Here is a 26,207-nt window from a genome sequence, read left to right as displayed (position 1 = left end):
TACCAGTCCACGCACAGCGCCAGCCAAGCACCATTCCACGCACACCACCAGCCAAGCACCATTCCACGCACACCGCCAGCCAAGCACCATTCCACGCACACCACCAGCCACGCACCAGTCCACGCACACCGCCAGCCAAGCACCATTCCACGCACACCACCAGCCACGCACCAGTCCACGCACACCGCCAGTCCATGCACACCGCCAGTCCACGCACACCGTCAGCCAAGCACCATTCCACGCACACCACCAACCAAGTGCCAGTCCACACACACCAACAGCCAAGCGCAAGCCTACACACACCGCCATCACATTTTGGATTTTTTTAGAAAAAAATAAAAACACAAACAAATTGCAAATAGATACAAATCTTCTAACAGAAAATCAGCAACTAAATACATTGCACTAACACCAACATTGAAACAGAATCAAATTATCCAAAGAATACAGACCAGGCAGTTCACTTTACCACTCAAGAATCCTCCCAAAAATTCTTTCGCGTGTGGTACGCTCTAAAACAAGCAGAGAGACACAGTGCAGGATGAGAAGGACAGTCGGGGCAGTACATACGACTCTCCTTCCGCGAACCTCTTCGCCAACAGACTCTACATCTCCTACTGGGAAAATCTTTTGCGGGTGTGGGAGGAATGTGATCTGGAAAGTGGCGTTCTTTCAATCTAGCAACATCCTCCACCAGTCCAACTCTAGGAACACTTGCCTGTTCCACTACAACAAGGCTGCCTATTACAGACTCCTGAAACTTAGCAAAAGTCATCTTTGACTCAGGGCAAGAATCCTGGAACACAACAAAAGCATTAAACATTGCCAAGTGGAAAAGATGGATAGCCAACTTCTTGTACCAAATGTAAGCCTTACGAAGAGCAGTGTAAGGTTCCAACCTCTGATCTACTCTGTCAACACCACCCATGTACCTATTATAGTCTAAAACACATACAGGTTTGCGCGCTTCAGCGACCTGACCCCAAACAGTCACAGGTGCAGTGCTTTCATCATGGATGGAAGTCAGCATGTAGACATCTCTCCTGTCTGTAAACTTCACAGCAAGAAGCTCCTGGCAACGCAACGCACTGCACTGTCCCCGCACAAGCTTTTGACAAACAAGTTCTTTCGGAAAACCTTTACGGTTACAGCGGACTGTGCCACAAGCAAAAGTGTCCACTTTGGCCAATTCCCTGAACAACCGCACACCAGTGTAGAAGTTATCTACATATAAATGGTGGCCTTTGTTAAAAAATCCTCTTCCAAGTTCCCAAACAATTTTCTCAGTCACTCCAAAAGTGGACGGACAACCAGGGAGGTTAAACCTAGATTCCTTACCGGTGTACACCCTGAAATTAGAGACATATCCAGTCCTACTGTCACACAGCATATACAGCTTTATTCCATAGCGTGCCCTCTTACTAGGAATGTATTGCCTAAAAACCAAGCGGCCCTTGAACAACACCAAAGACTCATCCACTGCAATTTCTCTACCAGGGGCATAAATCTCAGAAAATCGATCAACAAAGTGATCAAGGACAGGCCTAATCTTAAAAAGACGGTCACAATCAGGGTGATCTCGTGGCAACGCTAAACCATTATCTACAAAGTGCATCATCCGAAGCAGAAGCAAATACCTGTCACGACTCATGACTGCCGGAAAAATAGACGTTGCCATCAAGGGACTGCTAGACCAATATGAAGCCAATGATGGCTTCCTTAGCAAGCCCATCAAAAAAGTTAAACCCAAGAACTTCTTCATCTCTTCAACATTTGTGGGAGTCCACCGGGTAGCTCTAGAGTGTGGCTTAAGACTGGCACTGTTGTCCCTCAAAAACTGTTCGGCATACAAATTAGTCTGCTCAACAATCTCTGCCAAAAACACATCGTCCATAAACAACTGAAAAAAATTTACAGGCAAAAAGTTCTCGGTATTCACTCTAGACCCTGGTACACCAGTAAACTCAGGAAATTCCGGCTGCACCATGCCAGGGGCAACCCAGAGGTCATCACTTTCAACGGGAAGACTTGCAGCCCCAGCCTGCAGCCCAGATGTCTCTTGCCGCACTACACCAACGGAAAGGCTTGCAGCCCCAGCCTGCAGCCCAGATGCCTCTTGCCGCACTACACCAACGGGAAGCCTTGCAGTCCCAGCCTGCAGCCCAGATGTCTCTTGCCGCACTACACCAACGGGAAGCCTTGCAGCCGCAGGCTGCAGCCCAGATGCCTCTTGCCGCACTATCGGCACATCAGTCTCCTCCTCTAACACAGGCACTTCATCCGCACTAAGAGTATCTTCATCATCCGATGACCCCATACGGAGAGAAAACTCACTGCCAGAATCGTCCCCTGCCCCCTCTCCCTCAGAAGCAGAGTCAGTCTCTGACCCAATATCAGAGGAAGACTCAAACAGCAAACCAACAACCTGCTGAGCAGTCATCCTGCGGCTAGCCATTATACCTACTAAGATGGAAGACTGCACAAACAAGTCAACAACAACCAACAATGTGCAAACCAAGTAAGTAAAGAAATGTGTACCTTATATCAATAAGATCAATGTACTCAAAAACTATACAATCCAAAATCAAAAGAGACAGCTACACTCACCAGAAACAAACTCTGCAGTGACACAGCAAAGACCAACGATATCAAACTAGAAAGAAGAAAAAAAAAACAAATTACTCACAAGACAACAAAATACACATCGTGCACCAATGCAAAAAGTTTTTGAAACTCAAAAACCAAACATACTGCTATTATTACACCATTTGCAAAAAAAAACAGGCAGAGAAATCAAACACATTTGCATTGTACAAAAAAACAGTCTCTTACCAAACTACACAAACAGCAAAACCACCAGAACCAAAACGTCACCGTGAACAGAAGAAAAGCCTTCACCTAGAACAAAAAAGTAAACAAAAAAAACATTACAATTGGAAATCACAAAAAATATAACAATAAACATTATAACATGCCATGTCACTACCCAAATGGTCAATCGGTTTGTGTGCCAGGTCAGGCAGAAAACAGCAGGAAAAAAAAGGCTATTCAGTCCCGGGGCAGGTGAGCCAAATACATATAACAAATTGCACCCTGGAAGCGAGGGGTCACTTCTATTTCTAATTGAACTAATTCCCTGGTGTCTAGTGGGCTTTTCTGCCTCCAATGGGAGCAGAAACGGCAAAAAAATAAAACCGATCTGCCCACAGAGGGGCAAGAAAAGTCTTCAAAACATTTAGGGGCCCAAGGAAGCGACCCTTGCCCAAGGGGTCGCTTCCTACAATAATATTTCTATCCCTGGTGTCTAGTGGGCTTTTCTACCCCCCCCAAGGAGCAGAAACGGACAGAAAGACGACCAATCTGCCCCCAGGGGGGGCAGAAAAGTATTCTACATAATTAGGCCGCAAAGGAAGCGACCCTTGCCCAAGGGGTCGCTTCCTACATAAAGAAAAAGACATCCCTGGTGTCTAGTGGGCTTTTCTGCCCCCCCTGGGGGCAGAAACGGGCAGAAAGACGACCGATCTGCCCCCAGGGGGGGCAGAAAAGTCTTCAAATTATTTGACCCCCCAAGGAAGCGACCCTTGCCTAAGGGGTCGCTTCCTACATAGCATAAACGACATCCCTGGTGTCTAGTGGGCTTTTCTGCCCCCCCTGGGGGCAGAAACGCGCAGAAAGCGGACCGATCTGCCCCCAGGGGGGGCAGAAAAGACTTCCACAAATTTTGCCCCCAAGGAAGCGACCCTTGCCCAAGGGGTCGCTTCCTACATAGTAAAAACGACATCCCTGGTGTCTAGTGGGATTTTCTGCCCCCCCCTGGGGGCAGAAACGCGCAGAAAGCGGACCGATCTGCCCCCAGGGGGGGCAGAAAAGACTTCCACAAATTTTGCCCCCAAGGAAGCGACCCTTGCCCAAGGGGTCGCTTCCTACATAGTAAAAACGACATCCCTGGTGTCTAGTGGGCTTTTCTGCCCCCCCTGGGGGCAGAAACGCGCAGAAAGCGGGCCGATCTGCCCCCAGGGGGGGCAGAAAAGACTTTGCCAAATTTTCACCCCCAAGGAAGCGACCCTTGCCCAAGGGGTCGCTTCCCAAACTCAAAATACAAAATCCCTGGTGTCTAGTGGGGCATCCCTACTCCACGATCGCGACGCTGTGCGCGATCGTGGAGCAGGAATGCCCTGTATTGAGACATCGGGGGAGAGGAAATACTCTTTCCTCTCCCCCGATGCCTCAATACTACAGATTTCACCGCCGCGGCCCCCACCAGACGACAAACACCTACCTCTGCTCCCCTTGGACGCGCTGGAAGAAATGGATTCCAGCGCGTCCAACGCTTCTTGATGACGCCGGCGCGCGCTGTGCGCGCTGACGTCATCAGAAAGCGTGGAGGGGCTCGGGGGGGGTCGGGGGTGGCAGCGGAAGCTCTTCCGCTGCCACCCCCGTAAAGGGGGGCAAGATCGAGGCACAAGGGGGGGAGCGCCAGCGCTTCCCCCGGGGGCTGTCCTCATGACGGAACGGTTCCGTCATGAGCACAGCCCAACCGATGCTCATGACGGAACCGTTCCGTCATGAGCATCGAAGGGGTTAAGAGAATGTAAAAAGTTCTGAAGGTTATCATTGTTGCCTTCCCAAATAATGAAAAGGTCGTCGATGTATCTTGAAAAAAATTTGACATTCCCTGATTTCTCTTCTTTCAAAACCTAAAGCTCCCATACAGCCATCAATAAGTTGGCATACGTTGGAGCAAAAGATGTCCCCATTGCGGTCCCTTGCTTTTGAAGAAAGAGGTCACCTTTGAATAGGAAAACATTGTGTGTCAGACAGTATGTAAGCCTTTGTATTAACATGTCTGTATGTTCAAGATGGCTAATCGATCTTGTTTCCAAAAATTGTTTAACTGCTGCTATTCCATCGGTGTTGAGGATGGAGGTATACAATGATGAAACATCAATCGAGGCCATGATGTAGTTGTCTTTCCAGATAATCTTTTCAATTTTCTTCAAAAAGTCCATCGTATCCCTCAGATACTATGGAAGTGCTGTAACATAGTTCATCAAAAAGATATCAATGAACCGAGATGTTGATTCTAGCAGGGAACCAATGGAGCTAACTATCGGTTTTCCTGGTGGATTTTGGATAGATTTGTGTACTTTCGGAAGAAAATAAATAGTTGCAGTTATTGGATGATTAGTTTTTAAATACAAATATTCCTCCAGATTAATTAGATTTCTTTCTTTCCATGGCAATAATTTTTGATGATATTCCTCCGTCCAAGTTGTTATTGGATTTATTTTTAGTTTTTCATAATGATCTTGATTATTCTGTTGGCTTCTGCTATGTAATTCTCACAAGTTTGGATAACGATGTTTCCACCTTTATCTGAGGCCTTTATTATTATGCTCTGGACTTCTCTTAATTCTTTTAGTGCATTGTGTTCCTCTAATGTGAGATTCCATGATTTATTTTTTGCATTTTTCTTTTTATTGATTTTTATGGGATTATTGATTGACATTTTGTAGAAAACATGTCGACATTTCTGTCTCATTTGTCATCAGTGCATGAGATTATTTTCAGGATCTTTTGCCGAAACACCAAAATGGCCAACAGCTTCTATATTTTTTTGTTGATTTGTTTGCTGTTTTTTTTAACAAAGTTACTGATGCTTGAAACTACTGTATTTTCTGGGATTTGGGGCCAGATACGACCATGACAATTTGCAACTCGCAAATTGCGCTCAATTGCGAGTCGCTATTTGCGAGTCGCAATATGCCATGTACAACAGTGTCTGAGACACTGTTTCCAATTCCCAATGGGGTTGCAAATTGCATGCCTCATAAATATTCATAAGGCACTCGCAATTTATGACCGCATTGGGAATGGCTGGCCCTCCCAGGGATGGTGGCCTGCTGGGCTCGGCAGACCCCCATGTCTGGGACTGCTTTTAAATAAAGCCTTTTCTGTTTTTTAAATTCATCCCGTTTTCCTTAAAGAAAAACGGGATGCATTTAAAAAAAGAAAATGAAACGTTTTTGCTTCATTCTTTAAGGGCATGTAGTGGTCCCTGGGACCACTGCCTGCCCCTAAAAATATGTTCCCCTGCATTTGCAAAGGGGAAGGGGTCCCCTGAGGACCCCTTCCCATTTGCGAGTGCATTACCACCCTATTGAAGAGGGCAAAACATTCATATATGGGGTAGAAAGTCGCTATTAGGAAGGGGCGCCCTTGAAACGCCCCTTCCTAATAGCGAGTCGCAATTTCTATTTAATAAATTGCAACTCACTAAATAGGAATTGTACAGGGCCCTATTCGTTTTTGCATCCGTAAATGGGTCGCTAACCCGTTTGCGTGTGCAATTTAGGGTCGTGCATCTGGCCCTTAGTGTTGTAGGCTTTGGGAGCGGCTGTCCGATTGAAATCCCTCTGTCAGTTTGTTTTTCTAGCCACTTCTATGGATGACACATGCAGCCAGTATCAGCTGCTCCATCATATGTGGCGCAACTCTACCTGCACAACGTCCCTTGGCGGTTTAGCCGTACCATTGGTGATGGGCGGGGGATCCTTATCAAATTTTCATTAGAAATATAATAGAGAGAGAGAACTGAACTGACAACATTACGAATGCTCAAGAGATACATATATTCTCCTTTTAAAATGAACGACTTCTTTGGTCTCCTTATTCTTTCCATCTCAACTTAAAAAAAAGTCCTAATATCAACAGGCGTGCATTTTATCCAATGGCAAAAGGAATTTATATGCTTTTTAGATCACATTACCCCTGATAAACCCGATAAGGCATGGCACAATATCCCCTAATAGACCAGGAGGTGTATCTGTGCTGGCTTTCAAGAGGATCTCAGGCACATGTAATTTAGGTTTTATTTGGCTGAATTAACAGATGTAAAATGTACACTGCTTGTGGCATGGGGAGTGCTAATTCCCTGAAGCAATATAACACGCAGCTCCTTGGGCAGTAGTGGGTTTGAAAAATGCAAGGGACGGAATTTTAAAAGGTAAGTATGTCGAACAGATACTTGCACGTTGCAATGGAGCAAAGTTTGTTTTAATTTTCTAAGGATGATTGTAAAGGTGAATAATTTTTCTATGAAGCAATCTTGCTGTTATTCAGAGTTTATTGGTTTTATCTTTTGTGTGAGGAATTGTTGAAGGTTTGTATGAACTGATTACAGCGAATAAATAAAAGAAAAACGGAAACGTAGCTGCATTCCCTGGGATGTGTTGAGGTTGTTCTATTATGGGGCCGATTCCGATCTGGGTCGGAAGGGCACCGAACGCGATCCGGCAGGAAAAACTACGAGCCGTACGCCTGTTTTCCGCCCGACTCGAACAGCTGTACGAGCGAGCAAGTACGATGCGAGCTACATGAAATTCACCGACCGAGTCGTATCCGGTCCGAACCGCTCCGTACGTCTCGGTCAGAAGCTAACCGTGGCGTGCAATCGATGCGATTTACGACCGAGCCAGTACGATGCATGCGTCGGACAGCCTGTGCGAGCCGGAGTGTCTGGCTCGCAAAACGTCTGGGTGGTTGCCTTTGGGGGTCCGCGTCGGCCCCCCTGTCTCCCGCAGCCCTACGACTCGGACACAGGGGGAGACCCAAGGGTCCCCCCAACACAGGCATGTATGGTGCCGATGGCACCGATGCGTACTCACTGTAGGGGGCGCCCTTGCGCATCGTACTCGCTCGGTCGGACTGCAGGACTGCAGGACTGGAATTTAAAACTTTGAACTCTTCTTTTGTCCTTTGTATATTCCTAAAGATGTCCATAAAGTTGTCGAGTTTGGGCACTACAATAAAAGACTGATCGAGTTAATGTAATAAACCGCCTACACACAAAATGCTGCCTCTCCCTAACCCGGAGGTTGAAATACTATTAGGACTCAAATCTAATAATGCCAATAACAGACACTGTCGGAACTAATATTGCAAGTGAGGGATCAGGTTTAACTCCTTTAATAACCAAATGAACCGTTTTAATATAAATACACCACAAAATGTTATACGATTAGTAATGATCAAAGCCCTTTGTGAATTCCAAATGTCGTAAACTGAGACGATTGGTCTAAGTTTACACCAAGCGTCTAAGTTTGTCTTTGTGAACTGGGCCCATTGTGTGCTGCTTTGTTGAAGAATATACCCCCATAATGAATGTTATAGTTAATTGACTGTTACATGTAACAGTGGCAACGTTCGTAGTTGTGAACATGTGGGTTGTGTCTTGCAGGCATATGGCGTTCGGATCCTAAACATTGAATCAAGACCTTCAAAGAGATCAAAAAACCAAGCCAACGGTTTAGAGGTATTTTTGAGATGTGAACTCCATCGTTCTGACGTCAGTATTCTTCTGAACTCGTTAAAGAAAGTAACAGACGACGTTCAAATAAGAAGAGATGAAAAAGGTACTAGTTAAATAACTGGCTCTATATATTAATATACAGTGGGTAAGGTTTAATTGAATAACTCTAACCTGGCATTACCGTTTAACTAATAAGAGATAGCAACACAAATTTATTATAGAATATGAAATAATTTAAAGGTTTTGTTGCAACCTTGCTAGGCAAATTCTCATAACATACCTAATTCAGTGTTGTGTAAGAGGAATATTAAAACGTAGCTTCCCATGGCTGTCAGTAATGTGTGTTTCTAACAATATACTTGTGTTGCACAATCATCTATCCTTTTCTTCCTCTCATTCAGTTAACCGTCCTTTGATTTTCCCATGAACAAATATTAAATTTGGCCCTATGATCTCAAAGTGAAAAGTCCCAGGTTGTTTTTGATAGTGCTTTTCCAATGTTGATCTCAACCATTTACCATGAAGGACACATTTAAGGAAACCTACCTGGTGCCTTTCCTGTTCTTTTAATTCGCCCTATGTGAGACATGTTTTCAAGACAAAAAAGTTATTTAGAAGATGGGGAGAATTTGTGATGGGATATGAAGATGGAGTTTTTTTCAAGCCCTCTCTTCATGCAGGAGCAGGTGGAGACAGGGCCACACTTCTCCAACACAGAATGCATGAATCAGAAGCAAGTAAGAGAAATTATTGTTTTCCCCCTCTTATGGGCTAAAATCATTCAGACATGAAGCTGCCAGTGGTACTATGTTTTTGTTTATCTTTTTAACATAGACTTAGGCATTTTCAGACCTTTTGGTGCAAAGAGTAGTAGCCCAAGGTTATAGGCCGCATTAGGTAAATGGATCTTTACGATCACCTCATGGGTGGTCATATCCAAATTCGTCGGATGGAACCACTGACTGCTTGTCGGTTGGTTTCCTTTCCGACACAATGCTGGAAGGATGCGCATCATAATTTAGGCCAAAGTGAATATGAGAGGCCCAGATGTGGGGCACATGTTCACCCTGCCACAGGAACCAAGCTGTACCTGGCCTAACTGTGCTCAAATTGGACTGGAATTGATCGTATTTCTATTGAGAAAAGACCTGGCCTGGCAGTTTGATCTGACCCTCTACTGCTGGAGAAGGACTGTGGGAAATTTGTGTATTAGTTAAGGGAATGAGGACCTACCTCAAATTACAACCACAATCCTTGTCAGGATGAACCAATAAAGTAAGTAAATTAACATCAGCTCAACCTCTTGTTAGATAAGGCACAACGTAGGCAGGCTTAACTTAGCAGCAAACGTGTAAAGTATTTAAGCAATACTCAAACAGTAATAAAGTCAAACACAGAGCAAGAAAAAACCTTGAGCAATATTGAAAAATAGAGTACATTTTAATAAATAAAATCCCCCAAAAATGCCAAAACAACAAAAGTCCAATAAGAAGAACCAAATGTATAGATTTGTAAAATGTAAGTTTACAATAGTGTTAAAAAGCATTAAATGGCAACTACGGTCATCTGGTTGTGCTTGACCCTGACATGGGTAAGTTTGAAGCTGACCACGATGGAGCGCTGATCAGATACAGGGACCAGGTTCATCCTGGTAAAAAGTTTTCCCTTCTGATTTAGTCTCTGGAATGGAAGTCCAAAATCCTCAGCGGGGCAAGGAAGCAGACTGTGGCCACTGAGAGATCCACATTGTTGGGTAGCAACTGGATGAGGTTTCAGTGAAGCCACTGACTTTTGGCAGGAAAGCTCAGAGCGGGAGAAATTTGAATTTCATGCACGGAGAAGATCCCTCTCTGGGCAGATACTTTCCATGCCTTCTACCACTGACGATTTTTACCTTCTGCCATAATCACTTTTTTAGAGCTCAGATTGTTCGAGTAGGGCAAGGTTGCAGTCTGTAGCTGAAGAGGGATCCAAGAGGCCACATACCTTATTCTTGATGTCCAGCTGAATTAGATATGCTGCTGCGTAGAAGCGCATAGCAGGAACAAACTGAATCTTTGTCACAGATGTGATGCACCTTCATCGGATTGTCCTGGCAGTTTGACCTCATTCCCTCTTAGGTTCTCAGAGCAAAAAGTTGGCAAAAAGTTCTAAGTCCCAGTTTTCAGGAAAGTTCAAGAGGAGCGCACTTTGACTCCTGCCAAGTTTCCAGGACTTTGGGGACAGCACTTGGGGGTCAATACCAAGACTCACTCCAGCAAAAGGCCTGCAGCAGTGTTCGGGGCAGGTCTTGTTGGAACTAGTCAGCTGGGAATATAGGAAAAGGGCTCATGAAGTTTGTGTTCTTCTAGTCCAAAGAGGAGGTCAGCCTTATGTCCCTTAGGGCCTACTTCTTTACCTGAGTATAAGAGGGAGAGCAGGTCCAGTCTTCAAGGCTCCTCTCAGGTCACAGACAGCAATTACAGTCCTCTTCTGTTTTTCCACAGGGCCAAAAGTGATCTGAGGAGATGTATCAGGGGTCCACTTTATGTCCTGTGCCAGCCTGTGGGTAAAGGCAATACTTTGTCCACCCCCTATACCAGTTCTGGTCAGTCCTTCCCCCTCACTGGGTTTGGAACCAGCCTGACTAGAGAGCCAAAAGGGAGGCAGGCCAAGGTGTGAGCTTCACCTGGCAGTGACATGGTAGGCATTCAATGAAGCTCAACAATAGGCTGGGCATAGCCCCAGGCCATCCTGACAAAAAAGGAGCACCCCTGCCCACACTCAGAGCTTTTTGTCCACTGCCTGAGAGCAATTCACAGATTACCACTGGAGAGCCATTTGCAGTCAGCTGACAGCTGAGCACTAACATGAAAGTCTTTTGGTTTTAGGCAGGAACATTACAACTAAAAGTTGGATTTAAAGATTCAGACTCAATATACACATAGGTATAGTGTATTCAAACTAATTTTCTTTATACTTACGAAGCATATCCCCCTGGAGTGAAGGGTAATAGGTTTTAAGATCTGATCCTGGAGAAATGCCACAGATCCCGCTGGATCAAAAAGATATGAAACGTGTTGACCTAAATACAAAGAAACTCCAGTATCAAACATGGTGGGACTATCACGGGTCATAAATTCCCTGATAGATAGTACCCGCATCACATTGTGGTCTTTATCCCTACCAAGAAGGTAAGCAGAATAAGGTGTATAGCACCCTTCTTAAGAGTTTTAACTCACTATCTCACATACTACCCTACATTCACATTCCTACACTCATCAAAACAGCAAAAAGTGAAGATGTCTGATAAAAAGCCCTCTAGTGGGTCCCGTGGTGCATTGCAGTGTTGAAGCATGACACCCATTTGGGTGTGTGAGGACTTTATCGTCCAAAGAGGAAGACTCCCCGGAATCATTTTAATCCCCAACCTTTCTTCCCCTGACTTTTCCCTCCCCAGAATTAGCCTTTCTTCAGTTGATTTTAAAAACAGTAATGTAAAATTAGGGGTGGGCGGAATTTGCGTAGTTGGCTATGCAAAGCTCTGCGAAATGGTAAAAAATCCCTGCGAACACGCAGAAATTCCGCGAACACGCGGAATTGCATGTTCGTGATGCTTTTTTCCTGTTCGTAATCGCTGTTTGCGTGCTCAGGGGGAAATATCCCGCGAACACGCATTTTGAGAATGTGAACAAGCAAAAAATTCAGTGAAGCCGCGGGACGCAGAATTTTGGGCAATTCCGCGTTCTCCGCGGAACGCAAAATTACCCAAATTCCGCAAATTTCGCGAGCAGAACGGAATTTACTGCTCAGGCCTATATAAAATCCGACTTGATCATTAAGTTGGATTTTAAATTATGATTAAAATGAGTCCTTGAATCATATTTTTAGCTAATCCCAAACTAATTTTGCACTTATTAAATGTAATAATGTGAACCAGTGTTGACCAATTGGTGAGCCAGCCTTGCCAAAATGAAAAACGACGATGGAGGTTTTTCACTGCCAGGACATTGAGCATGTAATACACATTTCCTATGTTTAAGTACCATGCATCTTATTTTATGGGCTTTTAGGTCTTGCTTTAGGGGTGACTTATAAGTATCAAGAAGGAAGGTTTAGTGCTGGTAAAAGGTTTATTGTGCCAGGATGAAATGGCTGTTTAAAACTGTACACCCAAGCTGCATTAAAAGGCCTACTGCAATGAGTGACACAATGAGTGCTACAGCCCAATAGCAGCAGTTAATTTATTGGCCCTGTGTACAGATAGAACCATATACTAGGGGCATTTAAGTAAAATAACGTGCCAATTAGCTGTATACCAATCTTACCATGTTTAGAAAGGAGGAGCACAAGCACTTTACCACTGGTTAGCAGGGGATTAAGGGTAGAGAGTTTTATAGCCAACAACAATAGGTTTCAGCAAAATGGCCAAAGCAATTTGGGGTGACCCTGCAGAATGGGAAATCTCGAATAAGGACCAACATTAATGTGTAAATGGCTGATTCAGTGATTCGGGTCCTACTGGGTCACAGACCTAAAATCCACTTGGAAACAGGTCCCTCTCAAGCTCCGTATTCAGGTGCTTAACTTTATTGGCAAAACAATTTAAATTTTTCAGCAGTAACTCTAAAAGCCCTTCAGGCATTCCATGTCAGCGATCCCTGTTTTCATTTGACATGTTTTACTTCATCTTCCATTCCCTATGAGTATTTGCATTTTTCAAGACAGTGTTAATATGAGTTTTTCATGCAACACACAAATCTTGAGTAGTGCACACTTTGAACAGAATAGCCTCCAGGTGTTCGAGTGAGTTCAGGTCTGAATGGGTGTTTACGAGGGTGCACGATCAAACGTTCTTGAAGTTGATAGGGAGGGCAATGTGAATTTCACACAGTGTCTGTCAGTGGGTCATAAAGGTGTACAGACTACATGGGCATCCAAGCCTTGACTTCTCTGCAGGGCACAGAGAGTGATGGACGCAGTTGAAGTTGTGAGTAAGGGTGCAATGGGGGTACACAGTGCCAAATGAAATTAAATGAAATGAAACTGAAGTGCTTACATGTGAGTGGTTGGGTTTTATGCATGGGGTAGGTATGGTGGAGTGGAGGAGATGAAAGGCAGTATGTGCAAAAGGAGAGATTAGAAAGAGTCCTGAAGAGGGAAGAGATGAAGGAAGAGTTATGCAAATGGAGAATTTCAAAAAGATGTATAGAGAAAAAAGACCTAAGTATCTAATAGAGCAAGAGACTGCAGATGAATGTGATGTGAACGGGGAAAAGGGAGTGATTGAGTCACTTTGAAGGGCAACATCTCTTCCAAAGACTGGAGAAATGTTTAATTCACAGTTTCATATTTTCAGAATTGAAACATTTTCAATTCTAATTATTCAGAAAAAAATCATTGCTTTTATTTATTTGTTGTTACAATTAGCAATCATTTGTTTTAGGTAGATGTGTTGGTTTGTGTGTATATGTCTCCATGGAATATCAGAATTTATACAGACGTCCCCAAATATTGCTCAGGTGGCATGCTGTGTGAAGCACAGTAATCCCGGCCTGAGTATTTCCCAAAACCCGGAGGTTAATTCACCCATTCCACCCATCACTTTTTTCTTTTCCTCAGTACTCCAGTGGTATTAAAGACTGCTCCAAGGTAAAGGCTCGTTTGGTGGGATGTATAGATCAAGAGAGATTGCATGTAGGATTGATCCATCCTCTGTTGATGTGTCAAACTCGAGTGGCAACAAGGAGAGCTTGCAAAATTCTACTAATTATGGAATAATAATTAATCAGAATAAGGTCCTTCTGATTCCATTGCAGACATTAGAACTCATTCGAGCCCTTTTCAGGACAGAACTGGCGAAAATGTTTCATGCAGTTCGTAGAATACGAACATGACAGACATAACTTTGTTGCCATCTTCACAGCAGAGCAGGTCCAGATAAGTCATGGCTGAAAATACAGGGACACGTGGCAAATACAGAGTTTTTTTTATCATGTGCATGCCACCATTTTTAGCCTCTAATCCATCATCTTCTGAAACATTGGAACTCCAGATCAGAACAATATGAGATTTTGCTGCAACTACCTGTCATTCTCCATTTACAGATATGCTAGTAGCTCTACTCATCCAGTCTGCAAAAGAGATTGTCCCATGTTCATAGGGCACCTCTGATATGCAAAACAGATGCGAGCACATTGGGAATGAGAGCCACTCTGGGTGCTGGACACCGTTCAGTGTCAGTGGTCCAAGATGGACTATGCCTTTCCTCCAGTTGGAGGGGACTAGAATCCATTTGGAAGGATCTAGAAGCCTTTTCTCTGCTTCTTTGCTCCGGGGATGTAATGGTCCAGACAGAAAACACTGTTCCTAAGGCATGTATCGAAAGAGGGACAAAAAATCATGGGCACTGGCCCTGTTGGCAGCAAAACCTTTTCAATGGTCAGAAACACATCTTTCTTCACTGACAGTGATATATATCAAAGGATAACTTAAAGGGTAACTTAACCTGAGGGTGGATCACCTTAGCAGGGAATTCCCATCTTCACAGAACTTATGTATTACAAAACAGAATTGCAACAGACATTCCAACAGATCTGCAGGAGGTTCTCAATTTCATGCATAGAGCGTTTTGGAACATCAAGTAGTGCCTGGATTCTCTTCAAGGTGGTAGGGCAGTATGGCCTGGGACATAAATGCTTAACTGGTCAGATGGCCCAACGATCTTCTCTTGGCTTTTCAATCTTTTGTTCTGCTGCAAAGGGACTACTCAAGATTCAATAGGAAAGGTTTAATGTACTTCTGCTAGCACCGCATTTGACTGGACAAGTATGGTATGGTTCCCCTTTTTGATGGACATTGCTGTGGGCAATCCATGAATACTATCTCAGTTTCTGTCCTCATTCCAGTGCCCTCTGATCTCTCAACTGTGTCTCTTTGCGGTTTGGCAATTGAAAGGTTAGAAAGGTTAGGTCCACAGGCATTAGCTTGATTATTAGAGGCTGCATTGACTGTCTAATCCTAATGAAGACTATTCAATTGAAGGTCATGTGATATGCGTCGGGCTTTATTCCTTTATCTTGCCACTCAATATGCTTGATTTTCTGCTGGAAGGTTTTCATTTGGGCTTGGGTTTGCACGACTTACAACATTAAAGCCTGACCTGTTGTCTTTTACTCTGCTTGTTTTTAAAGTCCTTAGTGCTGGTCTTAGTGTATGTGGGTTGTTGCTGTGTTTTTCAATCAAACTCTATGGGGTCGATTCCGATCCGGGTGGGACAGCTCTCCGAGAGCTGTCCGTAGCCTTACCTTGCGACTGACTCATACCCGGAGCCGGTCCGTCCGGGCGATGAAGTACGATGCGCACAACTGACGCAAATCCGACCGACACGTAGGCTGTGATTCAAGCTTCATTCTCCGTCCGAGCCGTACCTCCGAACACCGAACCGAGTCGCCCAGAAGCAGTATCAAGAGTAGTTTCCGGCCAGACAAGTACGATGCGCAAATCATACGCGCCAGACGGGTCGCTACGTACAGCACGTCACAGCATCCAGAAAAGAAGCATATCAGGTACGATTCGCGCCAGAACACAATCCACGGCTACGAGATGGACCAGCTAGCAATGGGTGCGAGACGGAGCAACAAGCAGCGTGTACGATACGAACACATCATGATTCCCATCGCGCAGGTCATACCAGTACCGTACATCTATGACCGGATCAGAAACAGCCGCGGACGGCGCAGACGGTAAGTCAGACACCTACCACACAAGCAAACGACACGTACCCGCCAAATGTCACACACACCCAGAGGATCCATATCCTGGCCACTAGCAACAGGCCCCCATAGGGGTTGCATGGCCAGCACCACTACCACCACCACTCATAGGGGGTATGTTGCCCATCACCACTGCCATCCCCACACATAGGGGACCTGTTGCCCATCACCACTGCCACCTCCACTCATAGGGCTTGTGTTGCCCAGCACTACTGCCACCTCCACCCATAGGGGACCTTTTTGCCCATCACTACTGCCACCCCCACCCATAGGGCTTATGTTGCCCATCATTCCTGCCACCCCACCCATAGGAGACCTGTAGCCCATCACCACTGCCACCCGCAACCATAGGGCTTATGTTGCCCATCACACCTGCCACCCCCACCATAGGGGACCTGTTGCCCATCACCACTGCCACCCCCACCCAGAGGGCTTATGTTGCCAAGCACTCCTGCCACCCCCACCCATAGGGGACCTGTTGCCTATCACCACTGCCACCCCCACTCATAGGGCTTATGTTGCTCATCACTCCTGCCACCCCCACCCATAGGGGACCTGTTGCCCATCACTACTGCCACTCCCACCCATAGCGGACCTGTTGCCCATTACCACTGCCACCCCACTCATAGGGGGTATGTTGCCCATCACCACTGCCACCCCCACACATAGGGGACCTGCTGCCCATCACCACTGCCACCTCCACTCATAGGGCTTGTGTTGCCCAGCACTACTGCCACCCCCACCCATAGGGGACCTTTTTGCCCATCACTACTGCCACCCCCACCCATAGGGCTTATGTTGCCCATCACTCCTGCCACCCCACCCATAGGAGACCTGTTGCCCATCACCACTGCCACCCCCAACCATAGGGCTTATGTTGCCCATCACTCCTGCCACCCCCACCCATAGGGGACCTGTTGCCCATCACTACTGCCACCCCCACCCATAGGGGACCTGTTGCCCATCACCACTGCCACCCCTACCCAGAGGGCTTATGTTGCCAAGCACTCCTGCCACTCCCACCCATAGGGGACCTGTTGCCCATCACTACTGCCACCCCCAACCAAAGGGCTTATGTTGCCCATCACTCCTGCCACCCCACCCATAGGAGACCTGTTGCCCATCACCACTGCCACCCCCAACCATAGGGCTTATGTTGCCCATCACTCCTGCCACCCCCACCCATAGGGGACCTGTTGCCCATCACAACTGCCACCCCCACCCATAGGGGACCTGTTGCCATCACCACTGCCACCCCCACCCAGAGGGCTTATGTTGCCAAACACTCCTGCCACCCCCACCCATAGGGGACCTGTTGCCCATCACCACTGCCAGCCCCAATCATAGGGCTTATGTTGCTCATCACTCCTGCCACCCCCACCCATAGGGAACCTGTTGCCCATCACTACTGCCACCCCCAACCATATGGCGTATGTTGCCCAGCACTCCTGTCACCCCCACACATAGGGGACCTGTTGCCATCACCACTGCCACCCCCACCCACAGGGCTTATGTTGCCCATCACTCCTGCCACCCCCACCCCTAGGGGACCTGTTGCCCATCACTACTGCCACTCCCACCCATAGCGGACCTGTTGCCCATCACCACTGCCACCCCCACCCATAGGGCTTATGTTGCCTAGCACTCCTGCCACCCCCACCCATAGGGGACCTGTTGCCCATCACCACTGCCACCCCCACTCATAGGGCTTATGTTGCCCATCACTCCTGCCACTCCCACCCATAGGGGACCTGTTGTCCATCACTACTGCCACCCCCAACCAAAGGGCTTATGTTGCCCAGCACTCCTGCCACCCCCACACATAGGGGACATGTTGCCCATCACTACTGCAATCCCCACCCATAGGGCTTATGTTGCCAAGCACTCCTGCCACCCCCACCCATAGGGGACATGTTGCCCATCACCACTGCCACCCCCACTCATAGGGCTTATGTTGCCCAGCACTACTGCCACCCCCACCCATAGGGGACCTGTTGCCCATCACTCCTGCCACCCCCACTCATAGGGCTTATGTTGCCCGGCACTACTGCCATCCCCACCCATAGGGCTTATGTTGCCCATCACTCCTGCCCCGCCCCACCCATAGGGGACCTGTTGCCCATCACTACTGCCACCCCCACCCATAGGGGACCTGTTGCCCATCACTCCTGCCACCCCCACCCATAGGGGACCTGTTGCCCATCACCACTGCCACCCCTACTCATAGGGCTTATGTTGCCCAGCACTACTGCCACCCCCACCCATAGGGGACCTGTTGCCCACCACTCCTACCCCCCCCACTCATAGGGCTTATGTTGCCCAGCACTACTGCCACCCCCACCCATAGGGCTTATGTTGCCCATCACTCCTGCCACCCCACCCATAGGGGACCTGTTGCCCATCACTACTGCCACCCCCACCCATAGGGGACCTGTTGTCCATCACTACTGCCACCCCCACCCATAGGGGACCTGTTGCCCATCACTACTGCCACCCCCACCCATAGGGGACCTGTTGCCCATCACTGCTGCCACCTCCACTCATAGGGCTTATGTTGCCCAGCACTACTGCCACCCCCACTCAAAGGGCGTATGTTGCCCATCACCCCTGCCACCCCCACCCATAGGATGGGTGATGCGCCACACATCCATCATACACCAACATTAGGTGTGTCAGCAAAATACATCCGCCCTAACATCACGACAGCAGTGTGTAGTCTGTGACAAATGCCCACAACAGTGACTATGACTTCGAACATACAATGTAACTAGCATCACATGTGCGACCAAAAACTGAGTGTGACCTACACAAGGCAGGCATCACTATAGCACTGTGTCAATGTAAAACTAACACCCCCTCTGTCAGGGCTGGCCAGCCTAGGGCATCACTTCATCAACAGACACTTTCTGTGTGTGGCAAAATTCATAAAATCCATCGATTTGGATCAAGCAGAAACTTACTCCACCATGGGCCTTCTCATTCTTTTGTGAAACGACCGATCTATGTTCCGCGTACCTTCAAGATGGCCGCCGGTGATAACATTAGATGTTGCCTGTCTAGTGTTTCTCCCTCCTCCCCAGCGCAGCTGTGCTCGCGATTGTAATCGCGGCAAACTGCGCACTTCAACTGCAAGGAAAACGGTCGCGTGTCTTCTAGCGGCATTTTTCCTAGTCAGAGAATTAGAGTTTCGTGAGTATTGAGGCATACCAGAGTTACCGCTTCCGTGGCTGCGGAAGGTAAGACGATTTACTTCGCCTTATTGGGACCTCAGGCATTTCATTTGGGAGCCGCTGCAGAGTCAGTTATCTGGCTATAGTTTTTCCCCAAGGTGCGGCTATTTGTACAGAGAAGGAGTAGCACTCTGTTTTTAAACGACTTTACTGTCAGCGCTCCACTGCTACTGGAGTCTATGGCAAGAACTGTGTTTTCCCTGATATAGTTTTTTCAGTGATGTTAGGGAGTGAACCCTTACTCAAGAATACAACAAGAGAATAAATAGTGAAGACAATCTCCACAAGAATCTTCATTTAGGTGTGATTATGTGTATATTACCTACTGGCGGTCGCCAGTAGGTAGTTATAGTTAGGACCCTGTTTCCATAGGAAATCCGCAACATTCTATTTGGAATAACTTTGGCGCCGGTCGACGAATCCTCGCGAAATTTTCAAAATAGGTGGGGCGCTACGCTCCGCTCCTACCCTGAAAGTCTCGGGGGTATTCGTCAAGCAGGGGCCGAGATAAAAGGGGGGTCCCAAAACGCGTTTTTCCCATGCATTTTTCCATAGGACCTTTAGACACAGCTACAGCCCGAACGGCTGAACAGAATTACTTGAAATTTGGCAGAGAGGTAGCCATAAGGTCAAGGAAGTGCCTTTTGCAGGTCTGGTGTAAATCTGTTCAGTAGTTCCTGAGAAAATAGCATTTAAAAGCATATATATATGTGGGCGGAGCCTAACCACACATCTCATCCTGAGATCTGATTGGCTGTCAGCACTTCATCCAAGAAGTGTTGGCAGCCATCTTGGGACCAATATACATGATAGCACCTCATTAAAAAGCATTGCAGTTAATAGAAGGTTTTAAGACTTTAGTTACGTTATAAATCATTTGTTGATGGTACCATACTCATTTTAGGAATTGTGGTATGTTCTAAGGTGATTTCACCATGTGAAAAAGCCTTCTGCTGGGATATCATGATTGAGAGAAAAATATTTTCTCATGCTTTTACCACAGAGGTTTGGAAGGTGATCTATAGGCTAAACTGAGAGCTTATTTTCTGTAAATTCACATTATCTTTCTCAGTCATGTGAGAATGAAGTCTGACATTCTCAGTAAAACATGTACATCCAACAAGGGCAGAGACTGTCAGTTGATTCCTTTGTGTTCTACTGCAGCTTCCCAGAGTGTTCCAAAGAACTACTAGAGCGCTAACAGTCCTACTTATGATAAACGTATGGCACACCTGAAGCCATCTTGCTTGGATTAAAGTGGTAACTCTTAAAACATTTAATTTAAAAAGGAACAAAATGAGGGGGTTCATTTTTCCATAAAAAGTATGATTAGTGCTGCAGAAAGAAAAATTAGGGCACATTTTGAGTGACTTCTCAAATCCTCTTCTATTTCATTAACAAATTCTGACATGCAGACTGAAACATGCACTTTCAATACCAGCAGCAGTTTTCCCTGGTGAGCAGTTGCTTTACTACAGTGATCTAATGAGCAAAAAGAGTGCTAACATTCTGAATTTATGGCAAATGTGTGACACATCTGAATGCCTTCTTGATGGAATCAAAGTAAAAAACTGAAAGTATTTCCTACTGAGGAGACTGCAGTAAATGAGGAAATTAGGAAACTTCATAACAAATAAGTCTCCCAAGATGGCCACCAGAGACAAAAGAGCCCAAATGTAGCCCAAATATCACCCAGATGTAGCCCAAGTATAGCCCAATGACAGAATGTCCCAGAATGTTCTTAAAAACAACTAGAGCGCTTACTGTCTTCATTATGACAAAAGTATGGCACACCTGAAGCCATCTTGATTGGAATAAACTGGTAACACTTAAAACATTTAATTTAAAAAGGAACACAATGAGGAGGTTCATTTTGCCATAGAAATTATGATTAATGCTGAAGAAAGAAAATGAGGGCACATTTTGAGTGACTTCTCAAATCCTCTTCTATTTCATTAAAAAATTCTGACATGCAGACTGAAACATGCACTTTTAATACCAGGAGCAGACTTCCATGGTGGAGTAGTTTTACTACAGTGATCTAATGAGCAACTAGAGTGCTAACATTCAGAATTTATGGCAAATGTGTGACATATCTGAATACCTTCATGATGGAATCAAAGTAAAAAACTGAAAGCATTTCCTACTGAGGAGACTGCAGTACATGAGGAAATTAGGAAACTTCATAACAAATAAATCTCCCAAGATGGCCACCGGAGACAAAAGAGCCCAAATGTAGCCCAAAATCAACCAGATGTAGCCCAAATATAGCCCAATGACAGAAGTGTGCAAAACACTTATTATTTTGTGTTTTTGCAGTGTTATATAGTGCAGACTTGTCAGGTATTGGAGTGCTTTACATGAGCATTGGTTACATCACACAAGAACAAATTCATTTTGGTTGTAGACATGGAGAGACTAAGTGATTTGACCAGAATCACAGAATGTCGAGCTGAAGCAGAAACTTCAACCTGGTTCCCCAGTTGCAAAGTCTGCAGTTCTGGAAGTAACACCACATCCTCTCCCCTAAGTGCAACATTTAATCAAGTGGTCAACTGGATAAAAAAACATAAAGATAACAAATAATTTAAAAGTGCTTTGTCGCTATTTGAAAACTTAGAAAATATGTCCTTATTTTAGTCTTTTAGAGCACTAACCATAATTTTGATGCCAATAAGACCCTCTCATATATGTAATTTCTAAAGGAAATGCTCTAGGTATTACAGTTTTGATTACATCAAGATGATGTCAGGCGTTCCACACTTTTGTAATCAATATAGAATGTTAGCAATCTAGTTGTTCATTAGGATACTGTTGAGAGGCAGAGGCCAGGGGCACGGACTCTGAAAATTGAAGGCAGGTAGGAGGGTGCAAAGGCAACAATTTAACCACACTGAGCAGGCAGGAAGGGCCGTGGAAGCACAACAGACTATGGAGGGCAGTGGAAAGGGGGGCAGGGGCAACAAACCAACAATACAGGACTTGCAAGAGAGGCTGTTGGAGGGAAGATCTATTACGGGTCAAGGAAGCTAGGGGCAGTCCCCAGATCCCCGGGAGCCACCACAGAACTGAGCAGGAGAGTGAGTCAGGGACAAAAGGGGCACCTTAATTTGAGCCGGGGTGCCTAGGAACGCTTGCTCCAAAAATGAAGAAAACAGACATATGAGACATGGAATTGGAGGCAGAATACAATGGCAGTTTAATGAGAAGATGCAACTTCAAAGAAACCGCAGAATAGAGACATAAAGTACAAAATACAGAATCCAGATAATCATACAGCTGTCATAATATTCTCTGTATCTCAATTAATGTACTGACAGAGAGAGAGAGAAAACACATCTATAAATGCATCATGAGAAACAAGTTACACCAAGGAAAATGTTACCTAGGAACACTCACGTTTACTCTTAGAGCAAGCATTCCTGCAATTACAATACAAAATCTTTTAAATGCAAAAGTAAAGAGAACAATGGTTAAACATAACATGACATTTCATATAGGTAAAATAGAATAAGATACTTCAAGCAAAGCAGAGCAAGACATTTTAAGCAAAGGAAGACAAGAGCTCCCAGCTCTTGGGGAAAACCTGCACTGCCTGTTAACCTACATACCGACGGCGAGGTAGTCCGTCGATATCTGTGGGTGCTCCCTTTTTATATCATTTTGTGGGCTCCTTTGCACGCTACATCTACCTACGTATGCTACCCAAAAGCTTCGTCTGCAGATTTTACCAGACATTTCGTCATTTACCCACTTAATGCTGACAATGGACTGGGTGAAAAGGTCAGTCTCTCAGGCCAATCGCTTATCGTAAGTTCCATAGAGCAAGCAGAAAATAATGGGTATTGTACGGGAATTCAATATATTTATGTATAAAATCTCCTCAGTTCTCCTAACTTGACGCTCTGCGGTTGCCACTTCCTTAAAAGCGGGAAACCTGCCCAGGAAGCAAGTACCAGTCCAGGATGCAGCCTACTGTATGTCGACAGCTTCAGGGGGATGTTGAACTTTGATACCGAGCACGGAGCACTCGGGTAGGGTGGGGGCTACTAGTTTGGATCAGAAGGCCTCGCAGACCTGCCTTCAGACTGCTATACACTAAAATTGCAGAGCTATGGTCAATTTAACAAAGAGGCCTACATATTGAACAGAAGGGCCTACACAGGGGTTTTATGCTGGCTGAGTGGTAAGGATGTCTCAGGATAATTATATAGCAACACAGGACCCGCTGGTCAATTTAATACGGCCTACAAATGCAGCTGGCAGGGCAAGGACAAGGGTCTCATACTTCAGGTGTGGACAGAACGGGCCAGGGGCCCCCTGTGATACAAAATCTACCCTCCTTCAAGGCTGTGGCGATGTAATAGACCATTGTGGGCAGAAGGAAGAGGCAATGGTAGTACAACCATACATGCCAACAGACCCGATTCAGCCAGGAAACGTCCAATGTTTTTAAGCTCAAATGGGCTTTATTTGATCTGTCTCCTGTCTACAATATCCTCTTTTTCAATGTAACTCAAAGGGGAAAATCAATACCCCAGTTTTTTTTCAAAATCTCCCTCTTACCAAGTTCAAAATGTTCGCAAGTATGGTACATTGGATCATGGAAGGAAATGGGATAGGGACATGGACTTGGATAACAGAGGACAGGAGGGACATGGAGAGGTGCACCAAACTGACCCTGCAGGGCAGGCATCAGGGTTTGCAGCAGCACAATACACCACACAGGGCATGCAGGACGGGAGTGCAGCACAACAATCCATAGAAAGCAAGAGGGAGGGGACAGGACCATGCACATGGACAACAGAGAACAGAGGGGCAAGAGGCAATGGTAGCTAGCTGGCCATAATGGACAGACAGGAGAGAAAGCTGCAGCATAACAGACCATAAAGGGCAGGAGGGACGGATCAGGGGCATTACAATGGAACAGACAAGCCAGGAGGGAGGGAGTAGGGCTGGGGGCAAGGGGGCAGGGCAGGAGCAGCAAGATAGCCATGGAGGTCAGGCAGGATGGGCACTAGAAGCAAGACACACCATGAAGAGCAACAGTGAGACTGTGATGGCATACACACAGACCATGGAGGGAAGGTGGGAGGGGGTCAGGGGCAGCTAACTGACCACACAGGGAAGGTGGGCGGGCCATGGCAGCACAGAAGACCATGCATGGCAAGTGGGAGGGTTAGTGGCAGCACAATGGCTATGATGGGCAAGAAGGAGGGTGGAGGGGCATGCACAAAGGACAATGGAGGATAGAAGGGAGGGTCAGGACCTGTGCACAGACAAGAAAGTTCAGGGGAAGGGACCTCACAACAGACCACACGGGGCAGGCAGGAGGAGCAGTTGCAGCACAACAGACCAGGGAGGGCAGAAGGGTGTGGCAGTACAATGGACCATGTAGGACAGGAGGAAGAGGATAGGGGCATGGCATGTGGACAGGCAGGGTGGAGGTGGCAGGGACAGGTTACAGTCATCTGACAATGCTAGGCAGGTGGGAGGGGAGTGGCAGCTCAACAGAACACTCAGAGTAGATAGGAGTGGCAGGTCCATGGGACATGGTGGGCAAAAAGGATGGAGCAGGGGCATGCACAAAGACATCGGAGGGCAGGGGGAAGGAGAATAGGGGCAGCAAGCTAAGCACAGAGTTTAAGCAGGAGGTCAATGATGGGGCATAGAATTGGGCAATGGAGGGCAGGAGGAGTGGACTGGTACATCATACTAAATTGAGGGCAGTGGCAGCACATCAGACCATGCATGGCAGGAGGGAGGAGGCTAGTCCATGGATTCACACAACAGAGGATAGGGAGGAAGGGGATGGGGCAGCAAGCTAACTGTTCAGAGAAGGCGGGTATTAGGAACTTTATTGTTTTTAAAACATTGTGTCTGTGCGAACTACTTAAAATATGAACAAGTATGCAGCATAATCTCACTTTTATTCAGGAAGAAGAGGACGTTTGTGACTGTGACTCCGGGCTCACTTGGCAGAAACACCCCCTGACCCTCCACCCCCTATCGCAAAATGTAATGCCCGTGAAAAGGGTAGGTGAACACAGTGTTATATAGAACATAGTCCTGAGAGCACGATTGAAAATGAAAACTAGATATAGTGTATGGTATAAACTATGCACCAAAAAGTGTGATATAAGATGAACCGGGCGTGAAATATAATATGCAATACATTGTGGGCAATGACAGATTCATTGGAGAGCGCGAGATAGCACAGGCACTAGCGCGTGCTATGCGATATGCGCCTTGGAGTGTAATATGCACAGGGCAGTGTTGTGTAACCTAACTAGTCTCTAAAGTTGTAATATAAAATATGTGCTGGGGAGTGTAACGTTGCATATGCACTGTGACAAATATATGGATCCCAGATTGTAATATGTATGGCATAGCACTGTGCGTTATAACATAGGCATCGAGAAAGGCACGTTAGATGGGGCAATATAACCCGTGCGAAGACAAGTGTGGCATGACATATTCACGGGGTGGTGTTACAGTGCACATGGGCTAGAGAGTGTCATAGCATATGCACTAGCTAGTGGAATACAACACAGAGGTGTGTGGCACTCGGCAGGCAATGGTGGGTGTAACACAGCATTGGGCTCTGTCAGGAGCATGCTGTGACTCTCAAGTGATGTTCGTCCCCTTTCCAGAGAGTAAAATAAAAAGTATTACACATCCGGCAGTGGATGTGTGTTTTATTAACCGTGAGGGGGGTTTCTTGCATAGTTTTGGTCGAATTTTTGTCGAATCCCCTTTGAATGGCTTGGTGTGCATGTGTATTAAATGTGCCCGTCAATAGCTACCCATGTTTGTATAAATAAACGACATGGGTGTCTACCAGGATTAGGCACGGTAGGGCATCAGACATGTCAGAGCTTCACTAGTGGTGTAAATACATTCCACGTGGAT

At 46.1% G+C, this 26,207-nt stretch overlaps 1 protein-coding gene across 1 annotated transcript in view; it reads left to right on the top strand.

Annotated features, from left to right (window-relative positions):
* The first annotated feature begins 8,053 nt into the window (after window positions 1-8,053).
* The window catches only part of LOC146855436 (tyrosine 3-monooxygenase-like), a 278,955-nt gene continuing 260,801 nt past the window's right edge, over window positions 8,054-26,207 (top strand). The window contains exons 1-2 of the mRNA XM_085651138.1: window positions 8,054-8,058; window positions 8,197-8,414. Coding sequence (XP_085507264.1) covers window positions 8,054-8,058; window positions 8,197-8,414 — 223 coding nt within the window. The remainder of the gene's footprint in view (window positions 8,059-8,196; window positions 8,415-26,207) is intronic.

Source organism: Triturus cristatus, chromosome 4_1 (genome assembly GCF_964204655.1).
Source record: "Triturus cristatus chromosome 4_1, aTriCri1.1, whole genome shotgun sequence".
In the NCBI taxonomy this organism is placed as follows: Eukaryota; Metazoa; Chordata; class Amphibia; order Caudata; family Salamandridae; genus Triturus; species Triturus cristatus.
This window is presented reverse-complemented; position numbering and strand designations above follow the sequence as displayed.